General features: G+C 57.7%; 1 protein-coding gene across 2 annotated transcripts in view; it reads right to left on the bottom strand.

Moving 5' to 3' along the window:
- LOC117082790 (serine/threonine-protein kinase 32C) overlaps window positions 1-24153 on the bottom strand; it is a 102072-nt gene that overhangs the window by 7705 nt on the left and 70214 nt on the right. The window contains exons 3-10 of one of the 2 annotated variants that reach the window (XM_033209787.1): window positions 11740-11906; window positions 10453-10626; window positions 9410-9447; window positions 9191-9280; window positions 8895-8998; window positions 8057-8173; window positions 6508-6633; window positions 6287-6418 (exon numbers count right to left, since the gene is read on the bottom strand). In XM_033209787.1, the coding sequence (XP_033065678.1) occupies window positions 6287-6418; window positions 6508-6633; window positions 8057-8173; window positions 8895-8998; window positions 9191-9280; window positions 9410-9447; window positions 10453-10626; window positions 11740-11906 (948 nt within the window). The remainder of the gene's footprint in view (window positions 1-6286; window positions 6419-6507; window positions 6634-8056; window positions 8174-8894; window positions 8999-9190; window positions 9281-9409; window positions 9448-10452; window positions 10627-11739; window positions 11907-24153) is intronic. The other variant, XM_033209788.1, reaches the window with a different exon arrangement.

Genomic DNA, 24153 nt, shown 5'->3' with positions numbered 1-24153 from the left:
TGATATGGACAATAAGTCCAGGCTGAGGTGGTCTCAGATGGAGATGAGGAACTTGTTGGGAACTGGAGCAAAGGTGACTCTTGTTATGCTTTAAGCAACGAGACTGGCGGCATGTTGCCCCTGCCCTAGAGATTTGTGGAACTGTGAATTTGAGAGAGATGATTTAGGGTATGTGACAAAAGAAATTTCTAAGCAGCAAAGCATTCAAGAGGTGACTTGGGTGCTGTTCAAGGCATTCCATTTTAAAAAGGAAACAGAGCATAAAAGTTCAGAAAATTTGCAACCTGACAACGTAATAGAAAAGAAAATCCTGGCTGGGCATGGTGGCTCATGCCTGTAATCCTAGCATTTTGGGAGATTAAGGCAGGCAGATCACCTGAGGTCAGGAGTTCGAGACCAGCCTGGCCAACGTGGCGAAACCCTGTCTCTATTAAAAAGATAAAAATTAGCTGGGTGTGGTGGTGCAAGACTGTAATCCCAGCTACTTGGGAGGCTGAGACAGGAGAATCACTTGAACTCAGGAGGCGGAGGCTGTAGTGGCAATGAGCCACTATTGCACCACTGCACTCCTGCCTGGGTGACAGAGCAACACTGTCTCAAAAAAAAAAAAAAAAAAAAAAAAAGAGAGAGAGAGAGAAAAGAAAACCCCATTTTCTGAGGAGAAATTTACATAAGTAACAAGGAACTGAATATTAATCACTAAGACAATGGGGAAAATGTCTCCAGGGCATGTCACAGACCTTTGTGGCAGCCCCTCCTATCACGGACCCAGAGGCCTAGGAGGGAAAAAATGGTTTCATGGGCTAGATCCAGGGTCCCTCTGCTGTGTGCAGTCTAGGGACTTGCTGCTCTGCATCCCAGCTGCTCCAGCTATGACTAAAAAGGGCCAAGTTACAGCTCAGGCTGTGGCTTCAGAGGGTACAAGCCCCAAGCTGTGGTAGCTTCCATTGGTATTGAGCCTGCAGGTGCACAGAGGTCAAGAATTGAGGTTTGGGAACCTCCACCTACATTTCAGAGGATGTATGGAAACACCTGGATGTCCCAGCAGAAGTTTGTTGCAGGGTTGGGGCCCTCATGGAGAACCTCTGCTGTGGCAATGCAGAAGGGAAATGTGGGGTTGGTGCCCCTACACAGAGTCCCCACTGGGGCACTGCCTAGTGGAGCTGAGAAGAGGGCCACCATCCTCTAGACTCCAGAATGGTATATCCACCAACAACTTGCACCAAGCACCTGAAAAAGCCACAGACACTCAATGCCAGCCCATGAAAGCAGCTGGCAGGGAGGCTGTACCCTGCAGAGCCACAAGGGCGGAGCTGCCTAAGACCATGGGAACCCAACTCTTGCATGAGCATGACCTGGATGTGAGATATGGAGTCAAAGGAGTTCATTTTGAAGCTTTAAGATCTGACTGCCCTGCTGGATTTCAGACTTGCATGGGGCATGTAGCCCCTTTGTTTTGGCCAATTTCTCCCATTTGGAATGGCTGTATTTACCCAATGCCTTTACCCCCATTGTATCTAGGAAGTCACTTGCTTTTGATTTTACAGGTTCATAGGCAGAAGGGACTTACCTTGTCTCAGATGAGACACTGGACTGTAGACTTTTGAGTTAATGCTGAAATGAGTTAAGACTATGGGGGACTGTTGGGAAGGCATGATTGGTTTTGAGATGTGAGGACATGAGATTTGGGAGTGGCTGGGGAAGAATGATAAGGTTTGGCTGTGTCTTCACCCGAATCTCAGCTTGAATTGTGACACCCAAAATTCCATGTGTCGTGGGAGGAACCTGGTGGGAGGTCATTGAATTATGGGGATGGGTCTTTCCTGTGCTGTTACCATGATAGTGAATGAGTCTCATGAGATCTGATGATTTTAAAAACAAAAGTTTCCCTGCACAAGCTCTCTCTTTGCCTGCTGCCATCCATGTAAGATGTGACTTGCTCCTCCTTGCCTTCCACCATGATTGTGAGGCCTCCCCAGCCATGTGGAAATGTAAGTCCATTAAACCTTTTTCCTGTATAAATCACCCAGTCTCAAGTATGCCTTTATTAGCAGCGTGAAAATAAACTAATACAGATGGGTCTCACCTTGTTGCCCAGGCTGGTCTCAAACTCCTGGACTCAAGCAGTCCTCTTGCCTCAGCCTCCATGGTCACTTTAAATGTGAATGGTCTAAAATACACCAATTAGGTCAGGCACAGTGGCTCACATCTGTAATTCCAGCATTTTGGGAGGCTTAGGTGGGAAGACTCCAAGAGTTTGAGACCAACCTGGACAACACAGTGAGACCCTGTCTCTTCAACAACATTTTTTTCAAATGAGCCAGGTGTGGTGGCACACACCTACAGTTCCAGCTATTCTAATGGCTGGGGCAGGGAGAATCACTTGAGCCCAGGAAGTCAAGGCTGAAGTGAGCCATCATTGCACCACTGCACCCCAGTTTTGGTAATAAAGCCAGATCCTGTCTCTACAAAAACAATAAAGTAAAATAAAATATGCCAATTAAAATGCATTGTCAGAGTAGACTAAAAAAAGACAATAAAAATTTTTAAAAATTTGAATAGACATTTCTGTAGACACAATACCTGATAAAACACCTCAAAAGATGTTCAGCATCATCAGAGAAATGCAAATCATAGCCACACAATCACTGCACACTAAGATACCTATAATTTTAAAAAAATAAACCAGACAATAACAAGACTTGGCAGGTATATGGAGACATTACCACCCTCACACACTGCTGGTAGGGGCATAAAATGGCACACCTGCTGTAGAAAAGGGTAGGCGTTTCCTCCAAACACAAAGCACAGAGTCACATATGACCCAGCAGGTTCACACCTAGGTATGCGCCCCCTAAAAATAAAAGTACATATCCACACAAAGACTTGTATGTGAACGTTCACAGCAGCATTATTCAAAATCATGAAAAATGTTAACAAGTGGAAAGAATAAATACTCATCAACTGATGACTGGATAAAGGAAAGGTGATATATATGTGGAATATTACTCAGCCATCAACAGGAATGAAGCACTGACAGGCTACAACGTGGATGGACCTCGAAAGCATCCTGCGAAGTGAAAGAAGCCAGCCGCAAAGACCCCATAATGTGTAACTCCACTTCCATGAAACATCCACAACAGGCAAACCTACAGAGACGGAAAGTAGCTTCGTGGCTGCCAGGGGAGGGGAGGAAAGGGGATGGGGTGTGACTGCTAGCAAGTGGGGTCTTTCTCTTACAGCACATGAAAAGGTTCTAAAATCAGATTGTGGTGGAGGATGCACAGCCCTGTGACTATATTAAAAACCACAGAATTATATACTTTACATGGGTGCATTGTATATTGTATGGAATGTGAATTATATCAAAATAAGCTGTTTCCAAAAACCTCTCTCAGCCTCAAGTTAACAGTGGGACTTTTTTTTGGAGTGATGCTTTCCTTTCAGAACACCTCCCACCCTCCAGCCAAAACATCTCCCCACAACCAACCCAAGACAAAGCCTAGCTCCTCCTGCTCATGAGTGCCTGGCCTCACCTGTTCCCACCCAGAGCCTCCTGGGATCTCAGCATGGCCAGCTGGGCTCTGCACACTGTCTGTCCCTGAGTCTCCCATGAGGGCTCGTACCTCATCCTGGGCATGAGGGTTTCCCAGAACATCCACCACAGGCTGAGGCAGACCCAGGGGCAAGGGAACCACTGAGGGACCCAGGGTCATCACTGTCACCCCGACATCAACACATAACTGTAGCTACTCCTTGGTGAATGTCAGTCACATCCTGGTGGTATGGGCCAAACTGAGTCCCCAAAACGATACGTTCAAGTTCTGATCCTGGGTACCTGTGAATGTGACCTCATTTGGAAGTGAGGTCTTTGCAGATATCATCAAGATAAGATGGGGCCATACTGGATCAGGGTGGGCCCTAAATCCAATGCCAGGTGTCCTTATGAGAAGAGGGGAGGAGGTGGAGATGCACACACAGGCAGAGCCCACGCGGCAGCGGAAGCAGGGGCTGGTGGCATGTGTCTAGGCCAAGGCAGCCTCTGCCGGAGGTTCAAGGGGCAAGGACTGGTTTCCCTCTCTGGAGAGCCTTCAGAGGGGGCACAGCTTTGCTGACATCTTTACTATGGACTCAGGCCTCCAAACCCTGAGACAACAGCGTCTTTTTATCTCTTTTTTAAATCTGCTGATTAAAAGGAGCCTGTTGATGCTCTATTGTGAATATCACGTTCACACAGAACACGAACCATGTCCACAGTGGGAACGCCATGTCCTCACACAGCAGAGAAGCAAAGACTCAAAAGAGGACTAAAGTCACCCTTTTACGACAGCATTAACCCCACCCATGCTGGAAGAACCTACATGGCCCAGTCGGCCCCAAAAGTCCCATTGCTACCACCACCACCACAAGAAACAAAGTCCAACATGGGTTTTAGGGGAAACATTCCAACCACAGCACCCATCAAATCCTTGACGAGACCACGACCTCAGTCAGTATTCGCTTACACTCTGGTGAGACCCGGAAGCAGCAGAGCTGCGCCATGCCGGACTTTCGGTTTACAGAAACTGTGAGATCATCACGTAACTGCCCAACGGGTTCACCGTGCCCGCTGCCCAGACAGAGCCAATTACCAAGACAGGGGAGCCGCAGGAGACAAAGAGCCGTTCACACACAGCCAGCTGTGTGGGAGACCATTTCATGACAACTCAGATCCTTTTCGGAGACGATGCATTGCTGTTCTTCATCCACCTGATTCGTGGTTACCTGTCCTGGTGGCCCCAGAACACCAGCATGCCTGGGTGTGGCCCTCCTCGCACACACAACCAACACAGCACACCTGGGTGAGTGTGAGGGCTTCACGTGGCCGTCCCCGCACACACAACCAAAGCCGGCGCACCTGGGTGAGTGTGAGGGCTTCACGTGGCCGTCCCCGCACACACAACCAAAGCCGGCGCACCTGGGTGAGTGTGAGGGCTTCACGTGGCCGTCCCCGCACACACAACCAAAGCCGGCGCACCTGGGTGAGTGTGAGGGCTTCACGTGGCCGTCCCCGCACACACAACCAAAGCCGGCGCACCTGGGTGAGTGTGAGGGCTTCATGTGGCCGTCCCCGCACACACAACCAAAGCCGGCGCACCTGGGTGAGTGTGAGGGCTTCACGTGGCCGTCCCCACACACACAACCAACACAGCACACCTGGGTGAGTGTGAGGGCTTCACGTGGCCGTCCCCGCACACACAACCAACACAGCACACCTGGGTGAGTGTGAGGGCTTCACGTGGCCGTCCCCGCACACACAACCAAAGCCGGCGCACCTGGGTGAGTGTGAGGGCTTCACGTGGCCGTCCCCGCACACACAACCAACACAGCACACCTGGGTGAGTGTGAGGGCTTCACGTGGCCGTCCCCGCACACACAACCAAAGCCGGCGCACCTGGGTGAGTGTGAGGGCTTCACGTGGCCGTCCCCGCACACACACCAAAGCCGGCGCACCTGGGTGAGTGTGAGGGCTTCACGTGGCCGTCCCCGCACACACAACCAAAGCCGGCGCACCTGGGTGAGTGTGAGGGCTTCACGTGGCCGTCCCCGCACACACAACCAAAGCCGGCGCACTGGGTGAGTGTGAGGGCTTCACGTGGCCGTCCCCACACACACAACCAACACAGCACACCTGGGTGAGTGTGAGGGCTTCACGTGGCCGTCCCCGCACACACAACCAACACAGCACACCTGGTGAGTGTGAGGGCTTCACGTGGCCGTCCCCGCACACACAACCAACACAGCACACTGGGTGAGTGTGAGGGCTTCACGTGGCCGTCCCCGCACACACAACCAACACAGCACACCTGGTGAGTGTGAGGGCTTCACGTGGCCGTCCCCGCACACACAACCAAGCCGGCGCACCTGGGTGAGTGGAGGGCTTCACGTGGCCGTCCCCGCACACACAACCAAAGCCGGCGCACCTGGGTGAGTGTGAGGGCTTCACGTGGCCGTCTCCGCACACACAACCAAAGCCGGCGCACCTGGGTGAGTGTGAGGGCTTCACGTGGCCGTCCCCGCACACACAACCCCAGCCCTGGTTGTCCCTCTGCCCACCTGCTTCATAGGAGCGAGGTGGGGGCTGGGAAACGCAGAAGGGAGGTCTCTGGCCTTCTCAGGACTTCAGGAAACGGTCTGGACTTCCAAGATGTGTGGGCTGCCAGGGGTCCCTACACGCCTTGCTCAGTGGTGGAGAGGAGCCCCGAGCCCAGCCCGCCACCGCGCCTGAGCCTGCCCCGGCACTCACGGACTGCGAGCTGTCCCTACTGTTGTCCCGGGACTTGTTCTTGGCCAGGCGTTTCTTCTTCTTGTGCAGGGGCCTGGACTCCAGGATCATCTCCTCCAACTCAAAGGTGGGGTCGCAGTGCAGACGGCCTTTCTACAGAGGAATGGGTGCTGAGCCCTGGCCCATGGATGACGCCACGTCCAGCCCAGAGCCCCCCCCCACTGAGCCGCCCACAGGCTTACGTTGGGCACGAAGCCCGGCTCCACCCTCTTCTCGCTCAGATGGCCCCACAGCACGCCGGCCAGCGCAGGGGCTGCCTGCATGTCCTGGAGGCTGGAGAACCGGTGCTCGGGGTTCACAGTGAGGAGCTGTAACCAGGCATGAGTTAGAGGGTCCAGGGCCCAGGGCCCACAGCCCACCAGCACGAAATGGCCCGCTACCCCCAGGCCAGGGCACCCTGAGGAGGGTCCTACCAGGCCTGAGGTTCGGAGTTCAGGAACCTCAGGGCCACGTGAGGAAGGGTGGTGCCGACATCAGGCCAAGCACCGTGGCTGGCTCAGCATGTGGCCCAAGGGACGCCTGATCTGAGTGCTGCTGCCCAAACCCCTAGCGCCAGAGGACAGCAGAGGGATATGCAGGGAAGGCTCTGCTGGGATTTGCCAGGAGGTGGCAGCCGAGGCCTGGCTAGCAGCTAACACTCCGCCCGCAGCTGGCCTCACAGTAACTATTCCAGAGCCACTCCCTTCACCGCATGGGAACTCCATAGGCCAGGTGAGCCCGGGGCAGCCATGCGTGGCCTGGGAAGCAGCATCCCAGCACTGGCACCTCCCGTTTTTCCAGGGAAAATGCTGCAGACCCAGACCCCGTGCGAGGTTTCCCAGGCCTGGGCTTAGGCGTGTGGGTCATCCCCAGTCCCCACGCAGGCCCTCTCTAGCCCAGTGCCACCTTGTGAACCACCGGAGCAGGTGTGGCCCAGCTTCACAGGGCTAAAGCAGAGTGAAGAGGCTCTCTCAGGGCTGGGGAGAGGCCCCCGGCAGGCAAGGCCTCCCTGACTTTAGGCTGCTTGGCTACAATGCCAAGGCAGGAGGCCCCACCTGCCTGAGACATGGGAGCCGGGAGGCAGCTGGGCCTGTGCGGCACACTCGCTCCCTTCCCTGTCCTGCCTGCGCCTGGCTCTGACTCCAAACCCCCCATGGTGTATACAGTGAGGCTCTGAACAGGGAGCCGCACAGCCCAGTCAAGGCACAGCCCTGGCCTAGTCCCAGATCACAAATGGGAAGCACCACTGATGGCCACGCCCCTGCCCATGTCCCTGCCAGGCTGACGTCCCTTGAGAGGCGTTTGCAGTGAGCAGTGGCTTCCCACCTTCCCTGGGAGGCACTGGGGCAAAGCGTCCCGGAGATAGCATAGGCTTGAACCTCCCTACCCCACACCCTCCTTCCAATACGTGGGACACAGGGACCCAACTCAGGGCTCCTCTGTGGTGACAGGCAGGGTGGGTGCACAAGCCTGCTGTGAGGGTGCCTGGGGACACAGCTCAGGGGATCACCAAGACACCAGTGACCTGGCAGGGCTTGCACCTGGTGAGAGGGCCACAGAGCCTGCCACCAGCTCGCTTTCTGGGGCTCGGGGCTGCCATCTGTGGAGGCCCCCACAGGCTGCAGTGAAGGGACCTGTGTCTGCCAGGAAGTGGCACTAAGTGTGCACTGGAGGGGGTGCCCCGAGCCACAGATGAATGAGAGAGGGAGGTGGGTGCTCGGTGGGCAAGGAGGTTCAGGGATGGGGGCTCACCTTCCGCAGCAAGGCCACCATCTCCTTGGACCACGTGGGGACATACTGGACGCTCACGGTGCTGAACAGCTGCACCAGGGACTCCACGGCGTTGCTGGAGTGGATGTCGTAGGGCCTCTGGAGACAGGGAGGCAGCGCTGGGCAGGTCCTCCTGGCCCCCAGGACGCCCAGAACAATGCCAGACACAGGTGGCATCACCCTAAGAGGACCCCCTTCCCCCACCCCAAGTGCAGGCACAGGTCTGCACACAGCCTGGCCTTCACCTGCCTCGGGGGAGCCTGGGTTAGATAAAGCTTGCACCCGGGTCCTGCACCATGGCTGCTGCGCCCATCTGGCTGGGATCCCAGGGGCCTGGGTTCAGGCAGAACAGCCCCAGAGGGCCAGGAGGGCACTTCCTCAGAGGTGGGGTCCTGTGCAGGGCCGAGGGGTATGGTCTGCAAGAGGGCCCCAGCCTCCCAGTCTCCCGGAACGGGCCTCGCCATGGCCACAAGGGTGAGAGCACAGGGCCCCAAAAGAAACTTTTTGTGGAAAGTTCCAAGGCAGCAGCACCCCTGCTGGCCCGTTCTCAGCCCTGTCCACCCCCCAGAGGCCGGCTTGCAGACCCCAGCAGCGGCCTCGGGAAACCACAGTGACTCTGTCCTTCCTCCCCCTGCTCAGGCATTCCATCACCAACTGCACACTTTGCTAAAAACGTGACTCCTCAGACAGAGTGGAGACATCCCTGCACGCCTGGGCACTGGGGGTGGCCGCCCCCCTCCCCAGCACTCAGGCCACCCACTGGTGGGGGCAGACAGCAGGGGCCTGGCGGCCAAACCCGGGGGCTGCAGGGGGTCCATACCCAGCCTCGCAGCAGTTCATAGGCCATCACCCCCACCGACCACCAGTCCACCTCGAAGGAGTAGCCAGTCCCGCCGTTGACAAAAGAGTGGAAGATCTCTGGAGCTTTCCGACAGAAAGAAGGACCAGTTGAGCTGCCAAGGGATCACAGCCTGGACCCGTGGGCACAGGGCCGGCACCTTGAGGCCACACCCCAAGACCAGGCTGCCTCCAGGGTGGGACAGAAAAGCCACCGAGGTCTTGTCCTTCCCAGCTGGAGGAAGCCAGCTCCCACCTGGAACCCCAGCTCGGGCTCACCCATGTATGGCTTGGTGCCTGCTAACGCCGTTGCCCGCTCCCCGTCCTTGATGATGGTGGCAATGTTGAAGTCGGTCAGGTGTGCGTGTCCTGCGCAGAGAGGGGTCAGCTGTGGCTGTCCCAGGACCAGAGACGATCCTTGTGTGCAGGACCCCCCTCCCCTCACAGGCCTATCCCTGCCGCCACCCACCTGGGCTGCCCACACCCAGCCCCACCCACCTCTCTCATCCAGGAGAATGTTGTCAGGCTTGACATCTCTAGACAGGGCAGAAAGAGGGAAGGTGAGTTGAGAAATCTGCCCTGTTTCTGCCCTGGAATCTCTGCCACAATTCCTGGAGTCCCCAGGACACTCCCCTCAACCTCCGGCCACCCACTCGAGGCAGAGGCCTGGGAGCCTGACTTGGTCCTCGGACCATACTAGGACCTCTGGGTGGGGCAGAGGCGATGAAGTCAGCCACTTTGTTTCCCGCGGCATCTGGACAGCAGCACACACCTGGCACCGGACGCTGGGAGGGGGCCTGGAGCCCCAGAGGACGAGAGCAATTGCTGGCAGGGCCTGCCCTCCCCCTCCACGACTCGGCCTCTAGGACAGCAAGCCACCTCGGCTCTCGCTTTGCCCCTGCTTTTCCAGGCATGCAGCCAGTGCTCAGCGACCAGGTCATAACCAGACATCCGAGTCCCCAAAAGCAGAAATGCAAACACCAGTCTATTCGGCTTTAAAATATACCTCACAGATATTTTCATTTTGTTCCATAGCTGCGGAATTTCAGCCTAATTTCTGCTTCCCAATTTCACTTCCTTCATAATCTGCTTCCTATTTTCTTTTTTTAAATTTTATTTTCAGAGCCATCACACCGGCTCTGCTTCCTAATTTCATCTGCTTTAAGCTAATGTTAAAATTAGTTTGGATTCCCTGGGACATGGTGGATGGGCAAACGGGAGCCTTCAGTTAAACAGACCAGGTGAAGGCCACCTGCGGTGACCCGGCCCCGTGTCTGTCCACCAGGGCTAACAGCCCTCTGTGCCCAGTCTTGGCTGGGGCTACTGAGACGAGGCCCCCTACATGGACACCAGGCACACAGCTATGGGGCTGACCTGGTCGGTGCAGGTGCCACAGCTGGGGGCAGGCACTCAGGCAAGGGTGGGGCAGAGGAGCTGGACCCGCTCTGTGGGAGTGTGGACGCCCTGCCAGCAGTCTGACTCGAGGTTGCTGAAGCCCTGCCCACGTCAGTAGGTGCCCGCACTGTCTGCCACGCACACACCTGTGGATGATGTGCTGGCCACGCAGGTAGTCAAGGGCCAGCGCCATCTCGCAGATGTACAGCCTCACCGTGTCCTCAGAGAACTGTACGTTCTGCTGCAGGTGGTAGCGCAGGTCCCCACCCAGAAGCAGGTCCACTACCATGAACATGTCCTCCTCGTCCTGGAAGGAGTACCTGTGGGCACCGACGGAGGGCCTGGTGTGTGCACAGCTGGGAAGCCAGTCACGGCTGCTCCCACAGCCGACACACTCCCCCTAAGGACCACAGCCCCACCCCAGCATCAGTCACCAGGCATTCCCAGGAGGGGCCTGCCCAAAGCACGGATGGCACCCCAGCCCAGAGCTGCTCTGAGCCCAGATTCTGGGGAAAGACACACCACCCTGTGCTGGACGTGGCCCAGCTGAGGGCCAGAGGCACCTGGGAGTGGCAAATGCCCAGCAGAGCTACAGTGCTCAGCTCTGGGTGTTTCAGGCTGCCTGGTCTCCTCTTCGGTAAAATGGGGATACAAACATCTGCCTCAGAGGGTTGTTAAAAAAAAAATGAGGCCACGTAGGTAACACTCTTGACACAGTGTTGGGCAAAGAGCTGGCATTTAATAACCAGCATCCATGGTGAGGACGATGGCAGTGATGGTGGTGGTAGTGGTGGTGATGGTGATAACAGTGACTGTAATAGTAGAGTGATAACAGTGATTGTGACCGTGGTGGTGGTGGCGATGGTGAGGATGACAATAGTGATGATTGAGGGTGGTGGTGATGGTGATAACAGTGATTGTGACCGTGGTGGTGGTGGCGATGGTGAGGACGACGACAGTGATGATTGAGGGTGGCGGTGATGGTGATAACAGTGATTGTGACTGTGGTGGCGATGGTGACAATAGTGATTGTGTTGATTACAGTGATGGTGATGAGAGTGATGATGGTGACAGTGGTGATGATGGCGGTGACGGCGATGATGGTGGTGAGTTTTTCAGTCCCTAAACTCTCCCCCACTGACTAGTGCCGGAGACTCCATGGGGGCACATCTCCATCGTAGGGAAGCCCTGGGCTTCCAGCAGGCTCAGAAGAGACTGCATTAACTAACCCCAGCATGCCATGGCCACCTGGGCCCCTGCCAGCCCTGGGGCACAGGAAGGAGAACAGATGGGGAGAGGTAGAAAGGGCCTGTGGGTGGCAGGGGCATCTCCAAGGCATGAGGGCCAGGGAGCACCAAGGGCAGGAGAGCATAGCCAGTGCCTTCCCAGCTTCAGGGCGGCGAGTCTCTGCAGAGAGGCCACAGCAGGCTCACCAGAGGTTCACCAGAAAGACATGCTCGATCTCCTGCAGGATCTCCAGCTCCCGGAAGACGTTGCGGACCTCGTCACGCTCAATGCACTGCTGCTTGTTCATGTACTTCATGGCGTACATCTTCTCCGTGTCCCGCTTCTGCACAATGCACACCTGGGGGGCACAGGGCTGTTCGGCAGGACGCCTGAGGACGCCTGGGGACACATGGGGACACCTGGAAATGCATGGGGATGCCTGGGGATGCATCGTCAGGACACACGGGGACACCTGAGGACGCGCCACAGCCCCTCTGCCTCCTAGACGTGGCAGATGCATTCCTCTCTGCCACATATGGTAGCATATTTGTTCTGGGAATTAGGACGTGGGTGTTTGGGAGGCCACGATTCTGCCCCCAGAGGTTCCTGTACTGCTTAGCGTGTGGCCCTGGAGGCACCTGTCTCAGTCACATCCTGGCTCCGTGGCTGTTACTGAAGACCCCTCCCTGAGACTCAGTCCTGCGTTTCCAGTCTGCAGCAGGAAACGCAGGTCACACCTGTGAACAGCACTAGCTGCAAACGGACAGGGCCGGGCCTGAGAGCACCCAGGCGTGAGTCGGAGCCACGCAGTGGCTAGTTGTGTGGGGAGGGCCCCTCACCAGCCATGACCTGGGCAGGGAGTTTTGCCTTCCTAAACCCCAACATCCTTTTCCAGGGCTTGGAGCAGCAAGCAGCCTGGAGGGGTACTGGGGAATGAATGCGAAAACCCACTCAGCACAGAGCCCTGCACCCAGGAAGCCTCATCAACCAGCTGCAGCTTCGCCCTGGACACGCATCATTCCACACTCCAGAGACCACCTCCCGTCTCAACACCGTGAGGCCAAGGCCCCTCACCCTGTCCTGTGAGGAGACACACGGAGTGAGCATGGGGCTTGAGGGCCACCGCTGCCACCAGAGCAGGACCCCTCCGCGGCACCAGTCCCCACATAGCTCTTCAGGCACCGTGCCCTCTGAGCACGGATCGTCAGTGTCCACACTGACGCCGCAGACACACAGCTAATTGCTTGGCAGCGAGGATCAAAGTGAGGCAGGGGGTGAGAAGCATCAGTGAGCCGGGGCTCCCTTGCGGCCAAGGAATGTCAATCAGAATTAAAGACAAAGATCCCCAAAGGGAAGCCAGGAATTAAGGCACAAAATTGTAAGCAGCAGAGCCAACACCCCTGTCTCCCACTCAGGCTGGGAGAGACTTTCCCAGGTTTTTTTTTTGAGACGGAGTCTCGCTCTGTAGCCCAGGCTGGAGTGCAGTGGCGCGATCTTGGCTCACTGCAAGCTCCGCCTCCCGGGTTCCTGCCATTCTCCTGCCTCAGCCTCCCGAGTAGCTGGGACTACAGGCACCCGCCATCTCGCCCGGCTAGTTTTTTGTATTTTTTAGTAGAGGCGGGGTTTCACCGTGTAGACCAGGATGGTCTCAATCTCCTGACCTCGTGATCCACCCGTCTCGGCCTCCCAAAGTGCTGGGATTACAGGCTTGAGCCACCGCACCCGGCCAGACTTTCCCAGGTTGGGAGAGGACAGGTAACCCAGACCCATTTCCAAGACCTTCCACAACCTCTGCTCTCTGGTCCTCAAGGAGTTGGAGCCCAGCAGAGGACCTGGAGGAAGTGGACGATTCTGGATCGCAAGGTGGGCCACAGATGGCCCTCGGCTCCTGGTCACATGACCCGGAAGCGTGGTGGCACAACCCGTAGTCCCAGCTACTCAGGAGACTGAGAAGGGGGGATTGCTTGAGCCTGAGCGGGAGGCTGCAGTGAGCCCTGATTGTACCACTGCACTCAGCCCGGGTGACAGAGCGAGACCCTGTCTCTAAAAAAATAAAGTCAGATGATTAACAGCCTGAATTCAATGTGCAACCTTCATCCCTCTCTGCCACGAACGGTAACACGTTTGTTCCGGGGATTTGGACGTGGGTGTTTGGAGGCCGTGATTCTGCCCTCAGAGGTTCCTGTACTGCTTAGTGTGTGGCCCTGGAGGCACCTGTCTCAGTCACATCCTGGCTCCGGGGCTGTTACTGGAGACCCCTCCCTGAGACTCAGTCCTTTTGTGACGCAAAGCGGTGACCCTCCCTCCCCCCAGGGGCCACTGGGAGTCACACTGTGCACAGAGCACAGGGCTGGCCCAAACTAGGAAAGCACATCTGACGGTGCCAAGCAGTGGTCTGGGTGGATCCACCTGCAGCATCATGGCATGGGAGACAGTGACTTGGCACTATGGGCTCTAAGTGTGGCCTCTCCAAGAAGCTGGCACCAGGCATGGCCTCAGCACCTCCCCGACCGGTGGGTGGGGAAAGCTGGGCCTGGAAAAACAGGAAGAGCCTTGTACTGGGGGCTACCCAGAGGCGCGTGTGCTGACGGGGGCTCCGAACACACGGCCACACCTGCCGAGGAGCGGGGGCAGCTGCAGGCAGCCTGAGAATAGACAGAGACTGAGCTTGAAGGAGGCCGCCTTGGGAGGGCTGGGCTGGGCGGGGTTACTCCTGAACTTCCTGCATTTCCTGTGACCATTTTTAAAATGGTTATTTTGAAAGCCAGTTGAGGGTTTCAGAATGACAGTGAGCACAAGCTGCAGCAGCCCCTGGCTGCCCACTTCAGCTCCGAGGACCCTCTCCCGTTGCTTCCCGCTGCCAACGGGGCAGAGTCGTGTGGCTCAGCAGCATGGCCTTCCTCCCATGCACACGGCCGCAGGAGGCAGAGGAGTCCCGTGCTCCAGATGGAAGCCCCAGCCTCACTCTGCACAGGCACAAAAGGAGCAGTGCTCTCCCGCGCCAGCCCCGGCACCCATGGCGTCCCGCAGACGGCCACTGCAGGCTTAAGGTGGCGACTGCAGGTCTGGAAACTGCTCCAGAAGGGCTGTTTCTTGCCCTGGGGCTGGGACCAGACAGGCTGTGAGACAAACAGGGTGGAAAATCCGGCCCCCACCCTCTGCCCCTCAGGAGCCTGGCTTGGGGGCACTGGCTCGGGCCAGGGCTCTTGCTGCTGGGGGAGCTGCAGAGCCCACCTCTGCCTGGAGCAGCGCCAGTGCCCAGAGCCCAAGGCCGTCTCCAGCCGGTCCCAAGCCTCAGGCTTTCTGTCCCTTGTGCAAAGCCCCAGAAAGCTGCCTGCCCAAGCCACCCAACCCTCTCCGGGGTGCCCCTGCCCCTCCCGCTCACGTTGCAGCTTACGTGAGGAATCTCTGGAAGAACATGCCTTCCCTTGGGGTGCTGAACCCCCACAGCCCACTCTCCAGGGCACAGGGCACCTGGGCTTCCCGTGCCCTCTGGGCCCAGTCACAGGTGTGGCGGACACTGACTGGGTGTCTACTCCAGTCAGGACCTCACCCTCCTGCCAAGCGAGCTCACCCAGGACCACCTGCCTTCCCAAGCGCGGGGCCTGGGCTCCATCTGGGGCCAGCCCCTTGGCCCTATGACCCGAGCCTGCTCTCCCCATCACACACATCCTGTCACCCGCAGCCAGGGAGCAGGGACAGAAGAGCCGCCTCGAGTCAGGGCCTGGCCTCGCACACACACACATCTGGGCTCGCGCACACATGCCTGGCCTCGCACACCCACAGTTCCGTTGTCCACCAGAACAAAGCAGCAGATCCAGTTCCCTCCAGCCTGTTACCCCACCTGGGAAACAAACAGCCCTGGATGGTGGAGCCATCAGCCACGATCGAAGCCCCTGGCCTGGCCCTGTGGGAGGAGCTGCCCTGAGGAGCAAGGGGAGGCAGGGTTACACCCAGGTCTCCCGAGGCTTTGGGCTCTGTGTTCTGGAACATTCTCAGCTCAACTGCAGTTCAAGAAAAGCTTGTAAGTCTTCCTCTGTGCCAGCCCCACGCGAGGTACTGGCAGGGCAGGTTGAGTTGCCATGGTCGCTCCCTGGAGACCCTGGGGGGAATGCCTCGACCCCTAGCAGCAGGCCGGAGTGTGTCCCCAAAAGACACAGCCACCAGGAGCCTCGGAATGTGGCCTTATTGGGAACAAAGGTCTTTGAAGATGTAATTAAGTTGAGGATCTGGAGGCCCTGAACGGGGATGGCCCTAAAGCCAATGACAGGCATCCTTATAAAAGACAGAAAAGAGATGATGGCGTGGTGCGGGTGCGAGGGTGAGGGGACAGCGCAGGCGCGGGGGTGAGGAGACGGCGCAGGCGCAGGGGTGAGGAGACGGCGCAGGCATGGGGGGAGAGAGCGTGAAGGTGAGACAGAGGCAGCAGTATGAAGATGCCGGCCTGGGGATGGAGTGACGCGGCAGCAGCTGAGAATGCCACGAGTGGCCAGCAGCCACCAGACGCCAGAAGAAAGCACAGCAGGTTCTCCCACGGAGCCACCCAGAGGACCCACTCTGCCAGGTCTCAGGCTTCCCATCTCCAGGACTACAAGAGAAACTTCTGTTGTTTGCAGACACTGAGTTACGGAACTTGGTTCTAGCGGGAAACTCACTTTCTTCGCACCTCCTGTGTATACGCATCCCTGAAAACACCCTGTAGGCTTTAACCACCCGCGGCCACACCTGCAGGCAGCCGCCTCACCGGGGCTCGCGCTGCGCCCTCATCCAAGCACCTGCCAACCCAGCAGCCCGCTTCCCCCAATCTCCTTCACCACTTTCTGACCCAGGCCAGCAGGTGGGGAGCCTGGCCCCGCCCCTTATTACTAGGACCCGCCCTCCAAGGCCTGGACCGGCGGGCACGCTCAAGGTGGTTTGGGGGTGGTGTGGGGTTTTCCGTTGAAATGGATTTGATTAAGTCAATCACATCAAAGTGCTCTTAGGTGAAGACAACAGAGTAGAGGGCAGGTCCAGCAGGCTCCCCGGGCCCCTGATGCAGGAGGTTCCAATGAACGGTGGCGTAAAGCCCTGGGGTTGGTGCAGTCTCTCTGTCTGGAGGGACATCAGCACCCAAGATCACACAGAGCAGTGTTTACAAAAAAGACTGGAAACCCAGCGGCCTTTTATGACCAGGCCTGGGGGGCTGAGGGCAGGCAGGTCCGACTCAACCGCTTCCTCCAGGAAACTGGTCCCTGCTTTCCTGGCTGCTTCCTCCAATCATCGACTTAAACCCAAAGAGGATATGGAGTTAGAGGTCTCGCCATGAAGAGGAACAAGCCGACCCCGCGCCCGGGAGCCCTGGGCTTCCCCATGAAGCGCCACTGACGGGGAGGCCATGGCGCCACCTGGAACAGGCTGGTACCTGCAGCCATGTGACTGCCATTTCAACTGAATGCTGTTCACGCATTTTGCAGATTTCAGTGATTCACCCAAGCTCTTCCTCTTTCCAAGTAATTTTTGTTCCCCAGAAGCAAATGCCTTAGTACCTAAGGCCTCTAAACGGTATGAAACCACCTCCTAGTCCTACCTGGGGGAGCTTCTGATGCCCCAAGGAGAAGCAGAGCTTGGGGACATGGGGACAGCAGGGTGAGACAGGGCAAGGCAGGCTTCCTCCCAGGGATCAGTGCCAGGCACCACAAAAACGGGAGGGTCAGTGCCCAGGAAGCGGCTAGAGAAGGTATCTGCAGTGGCTGAGGAAGGCACAGCCCAATATGGGGCCTCTGGGGAGGGCACTGGAGGCAGAGGGGTCCCCCAGGCAGAACTGGGCTCCCGTGCACTCCAGAGGCTGCTCCATCTCCCACTCTCCTTCTGTCCCTCCTGAGAGCCCCCCGAAGCTGTCGTCTTGACGTCCCTGAGAAGCTGTGTCCCACGGGCCACTTGTTCCAGGCCCCTCTCCCTGGTTGAGCTCAGGATTCTAACGTGGTGAGTGGGAACCAGTTTTGGGGTTTCGGTTTTCCCCGGACGCTAAGTGGCCGCTTCCTAGGCCATGGTCGGCGGAGTTAAGAAGCCTCACGAGGCCACACACCTCTTGGGAAGAGGTGGACACTGGCGGGCTCACCGAGGGGCCAGGGTGGCAGCTGTAGGGGCCATGCTGCGTGGCACTGCGGCTCTTCCTCCATCTGCTGCAGATGGCAGAGGGGGGTCTTTGTCCCAAGAGGCTGGGAACCCCCATGCCATATGGCTGTCAGGTGTTGATGGCCAGGCAGGGGCACCCAGCCCACCGGCTTCCTGGGGGACGGAGCTACCTCCCAGGCCCACACGTGCACGGGTGCTTGAGCTCCTGCCTAAAGCCCTCGTTTAATCAGAACATTGCCACGGGGCTAAGGCTCGCGGTTGCTGCGCCTGCAGGATGGTTCCTTCAGCAATAGCTGCCACCCCTCAGCTGCTTCGTGCCGGCTGGAACCTCGCTGGGCTTGGAAGAGCAGATGGGCTGGGGCGCCGTCTGAGTCCTCGCCACTGCGAAACCACTGTGGACATACTGTTTCTGGTGCTTGCACACAAGTGATCATTCTGATGAGATCTGGGATTCTGGGCTATCTTCAAACGGAGCGTGGAGATGCTGCTCCCGAGTGGCTGAGAACCTGTGGCCATGTGGATTCTCCCACTTGGGGATAACCAAGGCTCTTAACACCTTGCCTGGCTACTCCCAGCTCTCCTCTTGCCCCAGGACTCAGGACCTGTGCACAGGATATGCGTAGTCCATGATCCATCTTGAGGGCCACTCTCCGTGCTGCCCAAGCTTGACAGTTGCTTCCAGGGGAGCTCTGCCAGCTGTTTCTCCCTTGCACCCTCCTGACACCTCTCGATACATCCCTGAGTCCTGGGCGGCACCTCCATGTCCCTTCCTCATCCGCCACATTCCCATGCCTTGCTGCAGTCCCCTCTGAAACGGGGGTTCCTAAAGCAGGTTTGCCCACCTCACTTTTTCTGCCACCCCTGCTGCTAGATGAGGTCTCTGAATTCTTGGGGGGACTCTGGGTGCCCCTTCACAGTCAGAGCTCCCTCTTGCCTGTTTCTGCAGAGCTGTGAGCCCAAAGGGTTTCACCCTCCACACTCTGCACCCCATGCTGTATGGCCCCTTCGGAGCTTCTGGCCCCTTCATGCCATGGCTCTCCCCTACCTGCTTGGTAGGTGGCCGGGGCAGGTGTGGCTGCCATCCGTTCCTGTCAGTCAGGGACCACCTCTTCTTGCACCTCTGGCTGCCTCAAGCCTGCAGCTCTCGTGAGCTGCTAGAGAGGCCTGGGGGGCTGGAGGTCAGGTAAAGACACGAAGTCTATGTTGTTCAAAGCCATTGCACATGGGCTAATTTGTTACAGCAGCCATTGGACACTTGTGCAGTATGCCTACCGGGGTTGGACACCTGTGCAGTACGCCTACCGGGGTTGGACACCTGTGCAGTACGCCTACCGGGGTTGGACACCTGTGCAGTACGCCTACCGGGGTTGGACACGTGTGCAGTACGCCTACCGGGGTTGGACACCTGTGCAGTACGCCTACCGGGGTTGGACACCTGTGCAGTACGCCTACCGGGGTTGGACACCTGTGCAGTACGCCTACCGGGGTTGGACACCTGTGCAGTACGCCTACCGGGGTTGACACCTGTGCAGTACGCCTACCGGGGTTGGACACGTGTGCAGTACGCTACCGGGGTTGGACACTGTGCAGTACGCCTACCGGGGTTGGACACCTGTGCAGTACGCCTACCGGGGTTGGACACCTGTGCAGTATGCCTACCGGGGTTGGACACCTGTGCAGTATGCCTACCGGGGTTGGACATTGTGCAGTATGCCTACCGGGGTTGGACACCTGTGCAGTATGCCTACCGGGGTTGGACACTTGTGCAGTATGCCTACCGGGGTTGGACATTGTGCAGTATGCCTACCGGGGTTGGACACTTGTGCAGTATGCCTACCGGGGCGGGTGGGCAGGTCGTGTGGCGCGTCCACCAGGGTGAGTGATGCGGCTGTGATGGGACCTAGGGCAGGGATGCACATTGCACAGGGGACACCAGACACACGGCTGCGGGTTTAGAAAGCAAGGGGAGGCTGTGACTGGTGTGAGTTGTGTGAACTTTGTCCCAAGAGGCTGGGAACCCCCCCGTGCCCTATGGCTGTCAGGTGTTGATGGCCAGGCAGGGGCACCCAGCCACCGGCTTCCTGGGTTGTATCACGGAAACTCTCCTGCCCCAGTTCCACCCGCAATGGTGAGGCTGGCCCTCAGGGACCCACACAGGTGGATGGATCCCTTGTCCTTTGACCACGGCCTCTTGGCTGCTGTGAACAGTGTGAACTGTGAGTGGTATGAACTGTATGAGTGGTGTGAGTCACGTGACTGGTATGAACCATGTGAGTGATGTGAGTGGTGTGAGCCGTGTGAGTGGTGTGCCACCCTTGATGCCAGAAGCAGGTTAAACGGATATATTAAAAGAAATCAGGCCAGGTATGGTGGTTCACACCTGTAATCTCAATACTTTGAGAGGCAGAGGCGGGTGGATCACGAGGTCAGGAGTTCGAGACCATCCCAGCCAACATGGTGAAACCCCATCTCTACTAAAATACAAAAAATCAGCTGGGCGTGGTGACGCGCACCTGTAGTCCCAGCTACTCAGGAGGCTGAGGCAGGGGAATATCTTGAACCCGGAGAGCCGAGATTGCACCATTGCACTCCAGCCTGGCAAGAGCGCAAGACTCCGTCTCAAAAAACAAACAAACAAACAAAAGAAACCAACCAATGGAAATACAAACCAAAATCTTTCTTACAAGGGTTATTTCTGGAAGGAAGGAGAAGGCAGGAGGAAGGGACAGTGCCCGGGCCTCCAGGTGACGTGGGCAGCAGAAGCAGACGGGATGCTCAGGATATGGAACCACAGAGCCACCTGGGCCCTCAGCAAGTAAACAGCAAGGACAGGGCCCACAGAGTGACTGGCGGTCACGGGCCCACCTCACTGCATAGACTCATCCGGATCCTGACTCAGAGAAACCATCAGAAACCAGTCACAGGCACTGGAAGAACACAAGCCTGGCACAGTGTGATGGGATCGTAAAGACCATTGTTTCAGGTGTGGAAAAATACCGTGGTGGTGGCTACGAAGAGAGTCCTCCTCTTTAAAGATACACACTAAACTATCGATGGATAAAATGACACACTCTCTGGAATTCATGTCGGATACCCAGGGCACGGTGGGAGGTGGGCGAAGGTTGTGGCTGAAACAGGATTGTGCCGCGTCGGTTTCTGGTGAGGCCGGACCCGGGTGCTTGTGGGGGGTCATGGTGCTCCTCTCTATACCATGTGAGTTGCACCTTCTAAAGACCAGAAAAAGAGAATAGTGGAGACAATGCTTCCGTGGCCCCAAAACCCATGCATGGGCCTCAGTCAGGAGCACAGAAAGGACCCCGGCCCCTTCCCCAGGTGCCAGGGCCTGCAGACGGCCTGGTCAGCAGAGGGACGTGGTCAGTGCTGGGACTCTGGGCCCATGGGGAGGCCCGACTGCCCTGGAAATGGTCATTGATGTCCCTGTGGTCCTGGATGCCACAACCTGTTATGAGGCTCCCAGAAGGGGGGGACTGGATGGGGTGGCCAGGGGCTCCCAGTCCAGATGAGGAAGCTGAGGCTGGGTGGCAGGTGGCAACCCCACCGTGCACGGGCCCCACACGCACTGGGCAGCTGTGTCTGCCACGCGTGGGCCCAGCGGGATGGCGAGGAAGCTTCCTCCTCACTCGTGGGCTCGCTGCAGGACAGCCCAGGAGGCGGCCCGGAGGGGGTGCCTATGACGTCATGCTGCCTCAGGTCAGTCTCAAATACAAGTTTAACTTTCCACACCAGAACGGCTCAGTCACCCTCAACACGGTTTCCGATACTATCCCCCACTCACCCCAGCGGCTCCAGCCGGTGGCCAGAGATAGAAACTTAAGAGGCGAGTCTCCCACCTAACAGAGGCTTCCTTTCCTGGGCCATTCAGACATTTGCCTGCCAGTTTACGTGTCAATCCCAGTGTGACCCTGGACCTGCTGCCTGGGATTCACTCACCAAGCAGAACTCCTCTGGATCCGACAAACGTGTTGGCCCCAGGGTCCCTGCACTCCCTGTCTGTTTGTGCCCCCAACCTCCAAGTGCTTGTGGGCACCAGGCCTGCCATGGACCCGCCAAGGTCTGTAAGTATGAGAAGATCTTCAGCTTCCACGCTGTGGCTATATCGCGGAAACGCGCCTGCCCCAGTTCTACCCCCAAAGGTGAGGCCGGCCCTCAGGGACCCACACAGGTGGATGGATCCCTTGTTCTTTGACCATGGCCTCCTGGCTGCTGAGACCAGAGCTGCCAGCTGGGCGGGCAGTTTCATTTTAAATGCCCACTCCTTGGGCTGTGCTCCCTGGACTGTGCTCCCCAGGCTCCCACTCCTTGGACTGTGCTCCCTGGGCTGTGCTCCCTGGGCTCCCATTCCTTGGGCTGTGCTCCCTGAACTGTGCTCTCCGGGCTCCCACTCCTTGGGCTGTGCTCCCTGGGCTCCTGCCCTGCTGGGCTCCCACTCCCTGAACTGTGCTACCTGCACTGTGCTCTCTGGGCTCACAGGCTGGGCCCCTCGGCCCTCCACTGGTGCTTGTTCCTCCCAAACCAGGTGACCTGACCTGAGGCCAGCAGGGCCACCTCTCTGGCCTCAGCTTCCTTGCAGCTCCAAGGCAAAGGCAAGGACCATGCACGCGCCTGTTGAGGGAAGAAAATGAGAAAATGGATACGAACGTTCTTCTCCTCCTGAATCAGTCATGAGGGAAAGATCTATTTTAAGGAATAAAGGTGCAGCCTGGGTGACCCAGAGAGATGGGCCCGGCAAATTCCCACCGTGTTTTGGCCCATTTAGGAGCATGTGGTAACCGTTTCTTCCATGCGGGCTCTGCACCGAGGCCTCCACACAGGATTTCCTTGGTCCTGCAGTGGTGGTGGAGGCGAATCCAAAGCAGACGGCGAGGCGCAGAGGAACCTAAGTGTGCCCGCGGGGCTGGTCCTGGTGCAGCTTCACCCTTCTGCCCCTGGAGCCTGGAGTGGAACCGGCCCTGGTAGAATCAGCTTCCCCACGGCAGGGAGAGCACGATCCCTCCCCCAACCTTTTAGGAGCCTCCAGCTGCTGTGTACACAGGGTTCCTCCGGGTTCTCTAATCAGAGCTGCCATCCCCCGTCCCAACTCTGGCCTGGCGGGGAGGGTGGTCTGTTTAATCCTTAGCATCTCTGTCTCCTTCAAAGCCATGGTGGTCAGACCCAGCACCGCCTGGAGCCCCCGAGAGTCTCCAGCCCTGACCTTCCCAGAGAAAAGGCAGCTGCTAAGCTGGGTCCCTCAGTGTGGCAGGCAGGTGGATGAGGCCTGGAGAACTGCCAGCAGCCCTGGCAGGGGTCTTCCTCCCACCACATGGTCAGGGCACGGGGCAGCCTCCTGGGGACCGAGGCAGCGTCTACTGAGGACTGTGGTGCGGCAGCTGCTCTCAGAGGCCCCCATGGGAAGCTGGACAGCAGGCCCAAGAGATCCACACGGTTCAGGAGACGGCCCTTGCTTTAAAATGTAGGTTTTATTATCATGCAGGTGGGTGAGATCAGGAGACGCTTGCCATTGATGAGACCATTTGTTACAGTTCCCAACAGGAGGTGGGGCGTGCCACACCATGGGGCCACGCAGGGGAAGACCACGGTCTCAGAGACAGACGACGTGATGGGGAAACAGGCAGAGCCTTGGCGGAGGCTTCCTCGGGAAAGGTGGGGAAAGCCGGGTGAACACGCTGGAGGCTGGGCTGTGGGGATACGGGCTGGGCTGTGGGGATACGGGCTGGACTGTGGGGATACAGGCTGGGCTGTGGGGATACAGGCTGGGCTGTGGGGATACAGGCTGGGCTGTGGGGATACAGGCCTGCCCTGGGTGTCTGCGGTCAGGCCGTGATTCGTGCAGGGGATGTGGGCCCAAGCCTGGGAGCACACAGAGGAGACAGCTGGGGTTGCATTTGAAAGGCAACCAAAGGCAAGTGTTTCTGATCTCTAGGAAGTGGCTGGCCCCAGAGGGGCAGTCTCTCCAGGGTCAGCAAAGCCCTGACATTAAAGCGTTGGAAACACAGTTCATACATGTGAAATGCACACACCCACACATACATACCACATCCACTCATGCACACACACAGAGGCATGCACACACAGACATGCATGCACCCACACATACATACCCACACCACACACATACCACATACACTCATGCACACACACAGAGGCATGCATCCACACACATACACACCACATCCACACATGCACACACACAGAGGCATGCACACACACATCACGCAGACACGCAGGCACACATACACATGCTCATGTACACACACAGGCATGCACACACACGTCCATACACGGGGAGGCGGGGCAAGCTGGGTGGACACTTCGGCAGAGACCAGGTTGCAGTGCTGGGGTGACTGTCCAGCCCTGTCTGGGCCCCCAATGCTCCTGAAACCCTCGCCCTGGGCCAGGCTGGACATGTGGGGCCAATGTGGGGCCAAGCACTCCCCATCAGAGGTCCAAGGGAGGAAGATCACACTGCACTTAACCATTTAAACCCC

The sequence above is a fragment of the Trachypithecus francoisi genome, unplaced genomic scaffold (assembly GCF_009764315.1).
Source record: "Trachypithecus francoisi isolate TF-2019V2 unplaced genomic scaffold, Tfra_2.0 Lachesis_group9, whole genome shotgun sequence".
Taxonomy (NCBI): Eukaryota; Metazoa; Chordata; class Mammalia; order Primates; family Cercopithecidae; genus Trachypithecus; species Trachypithecus francoisi.
Note: the sequence above shows the minus strand (reverse complement) of the source record. Positions and strands in the feature narration are given on the sequence as shown.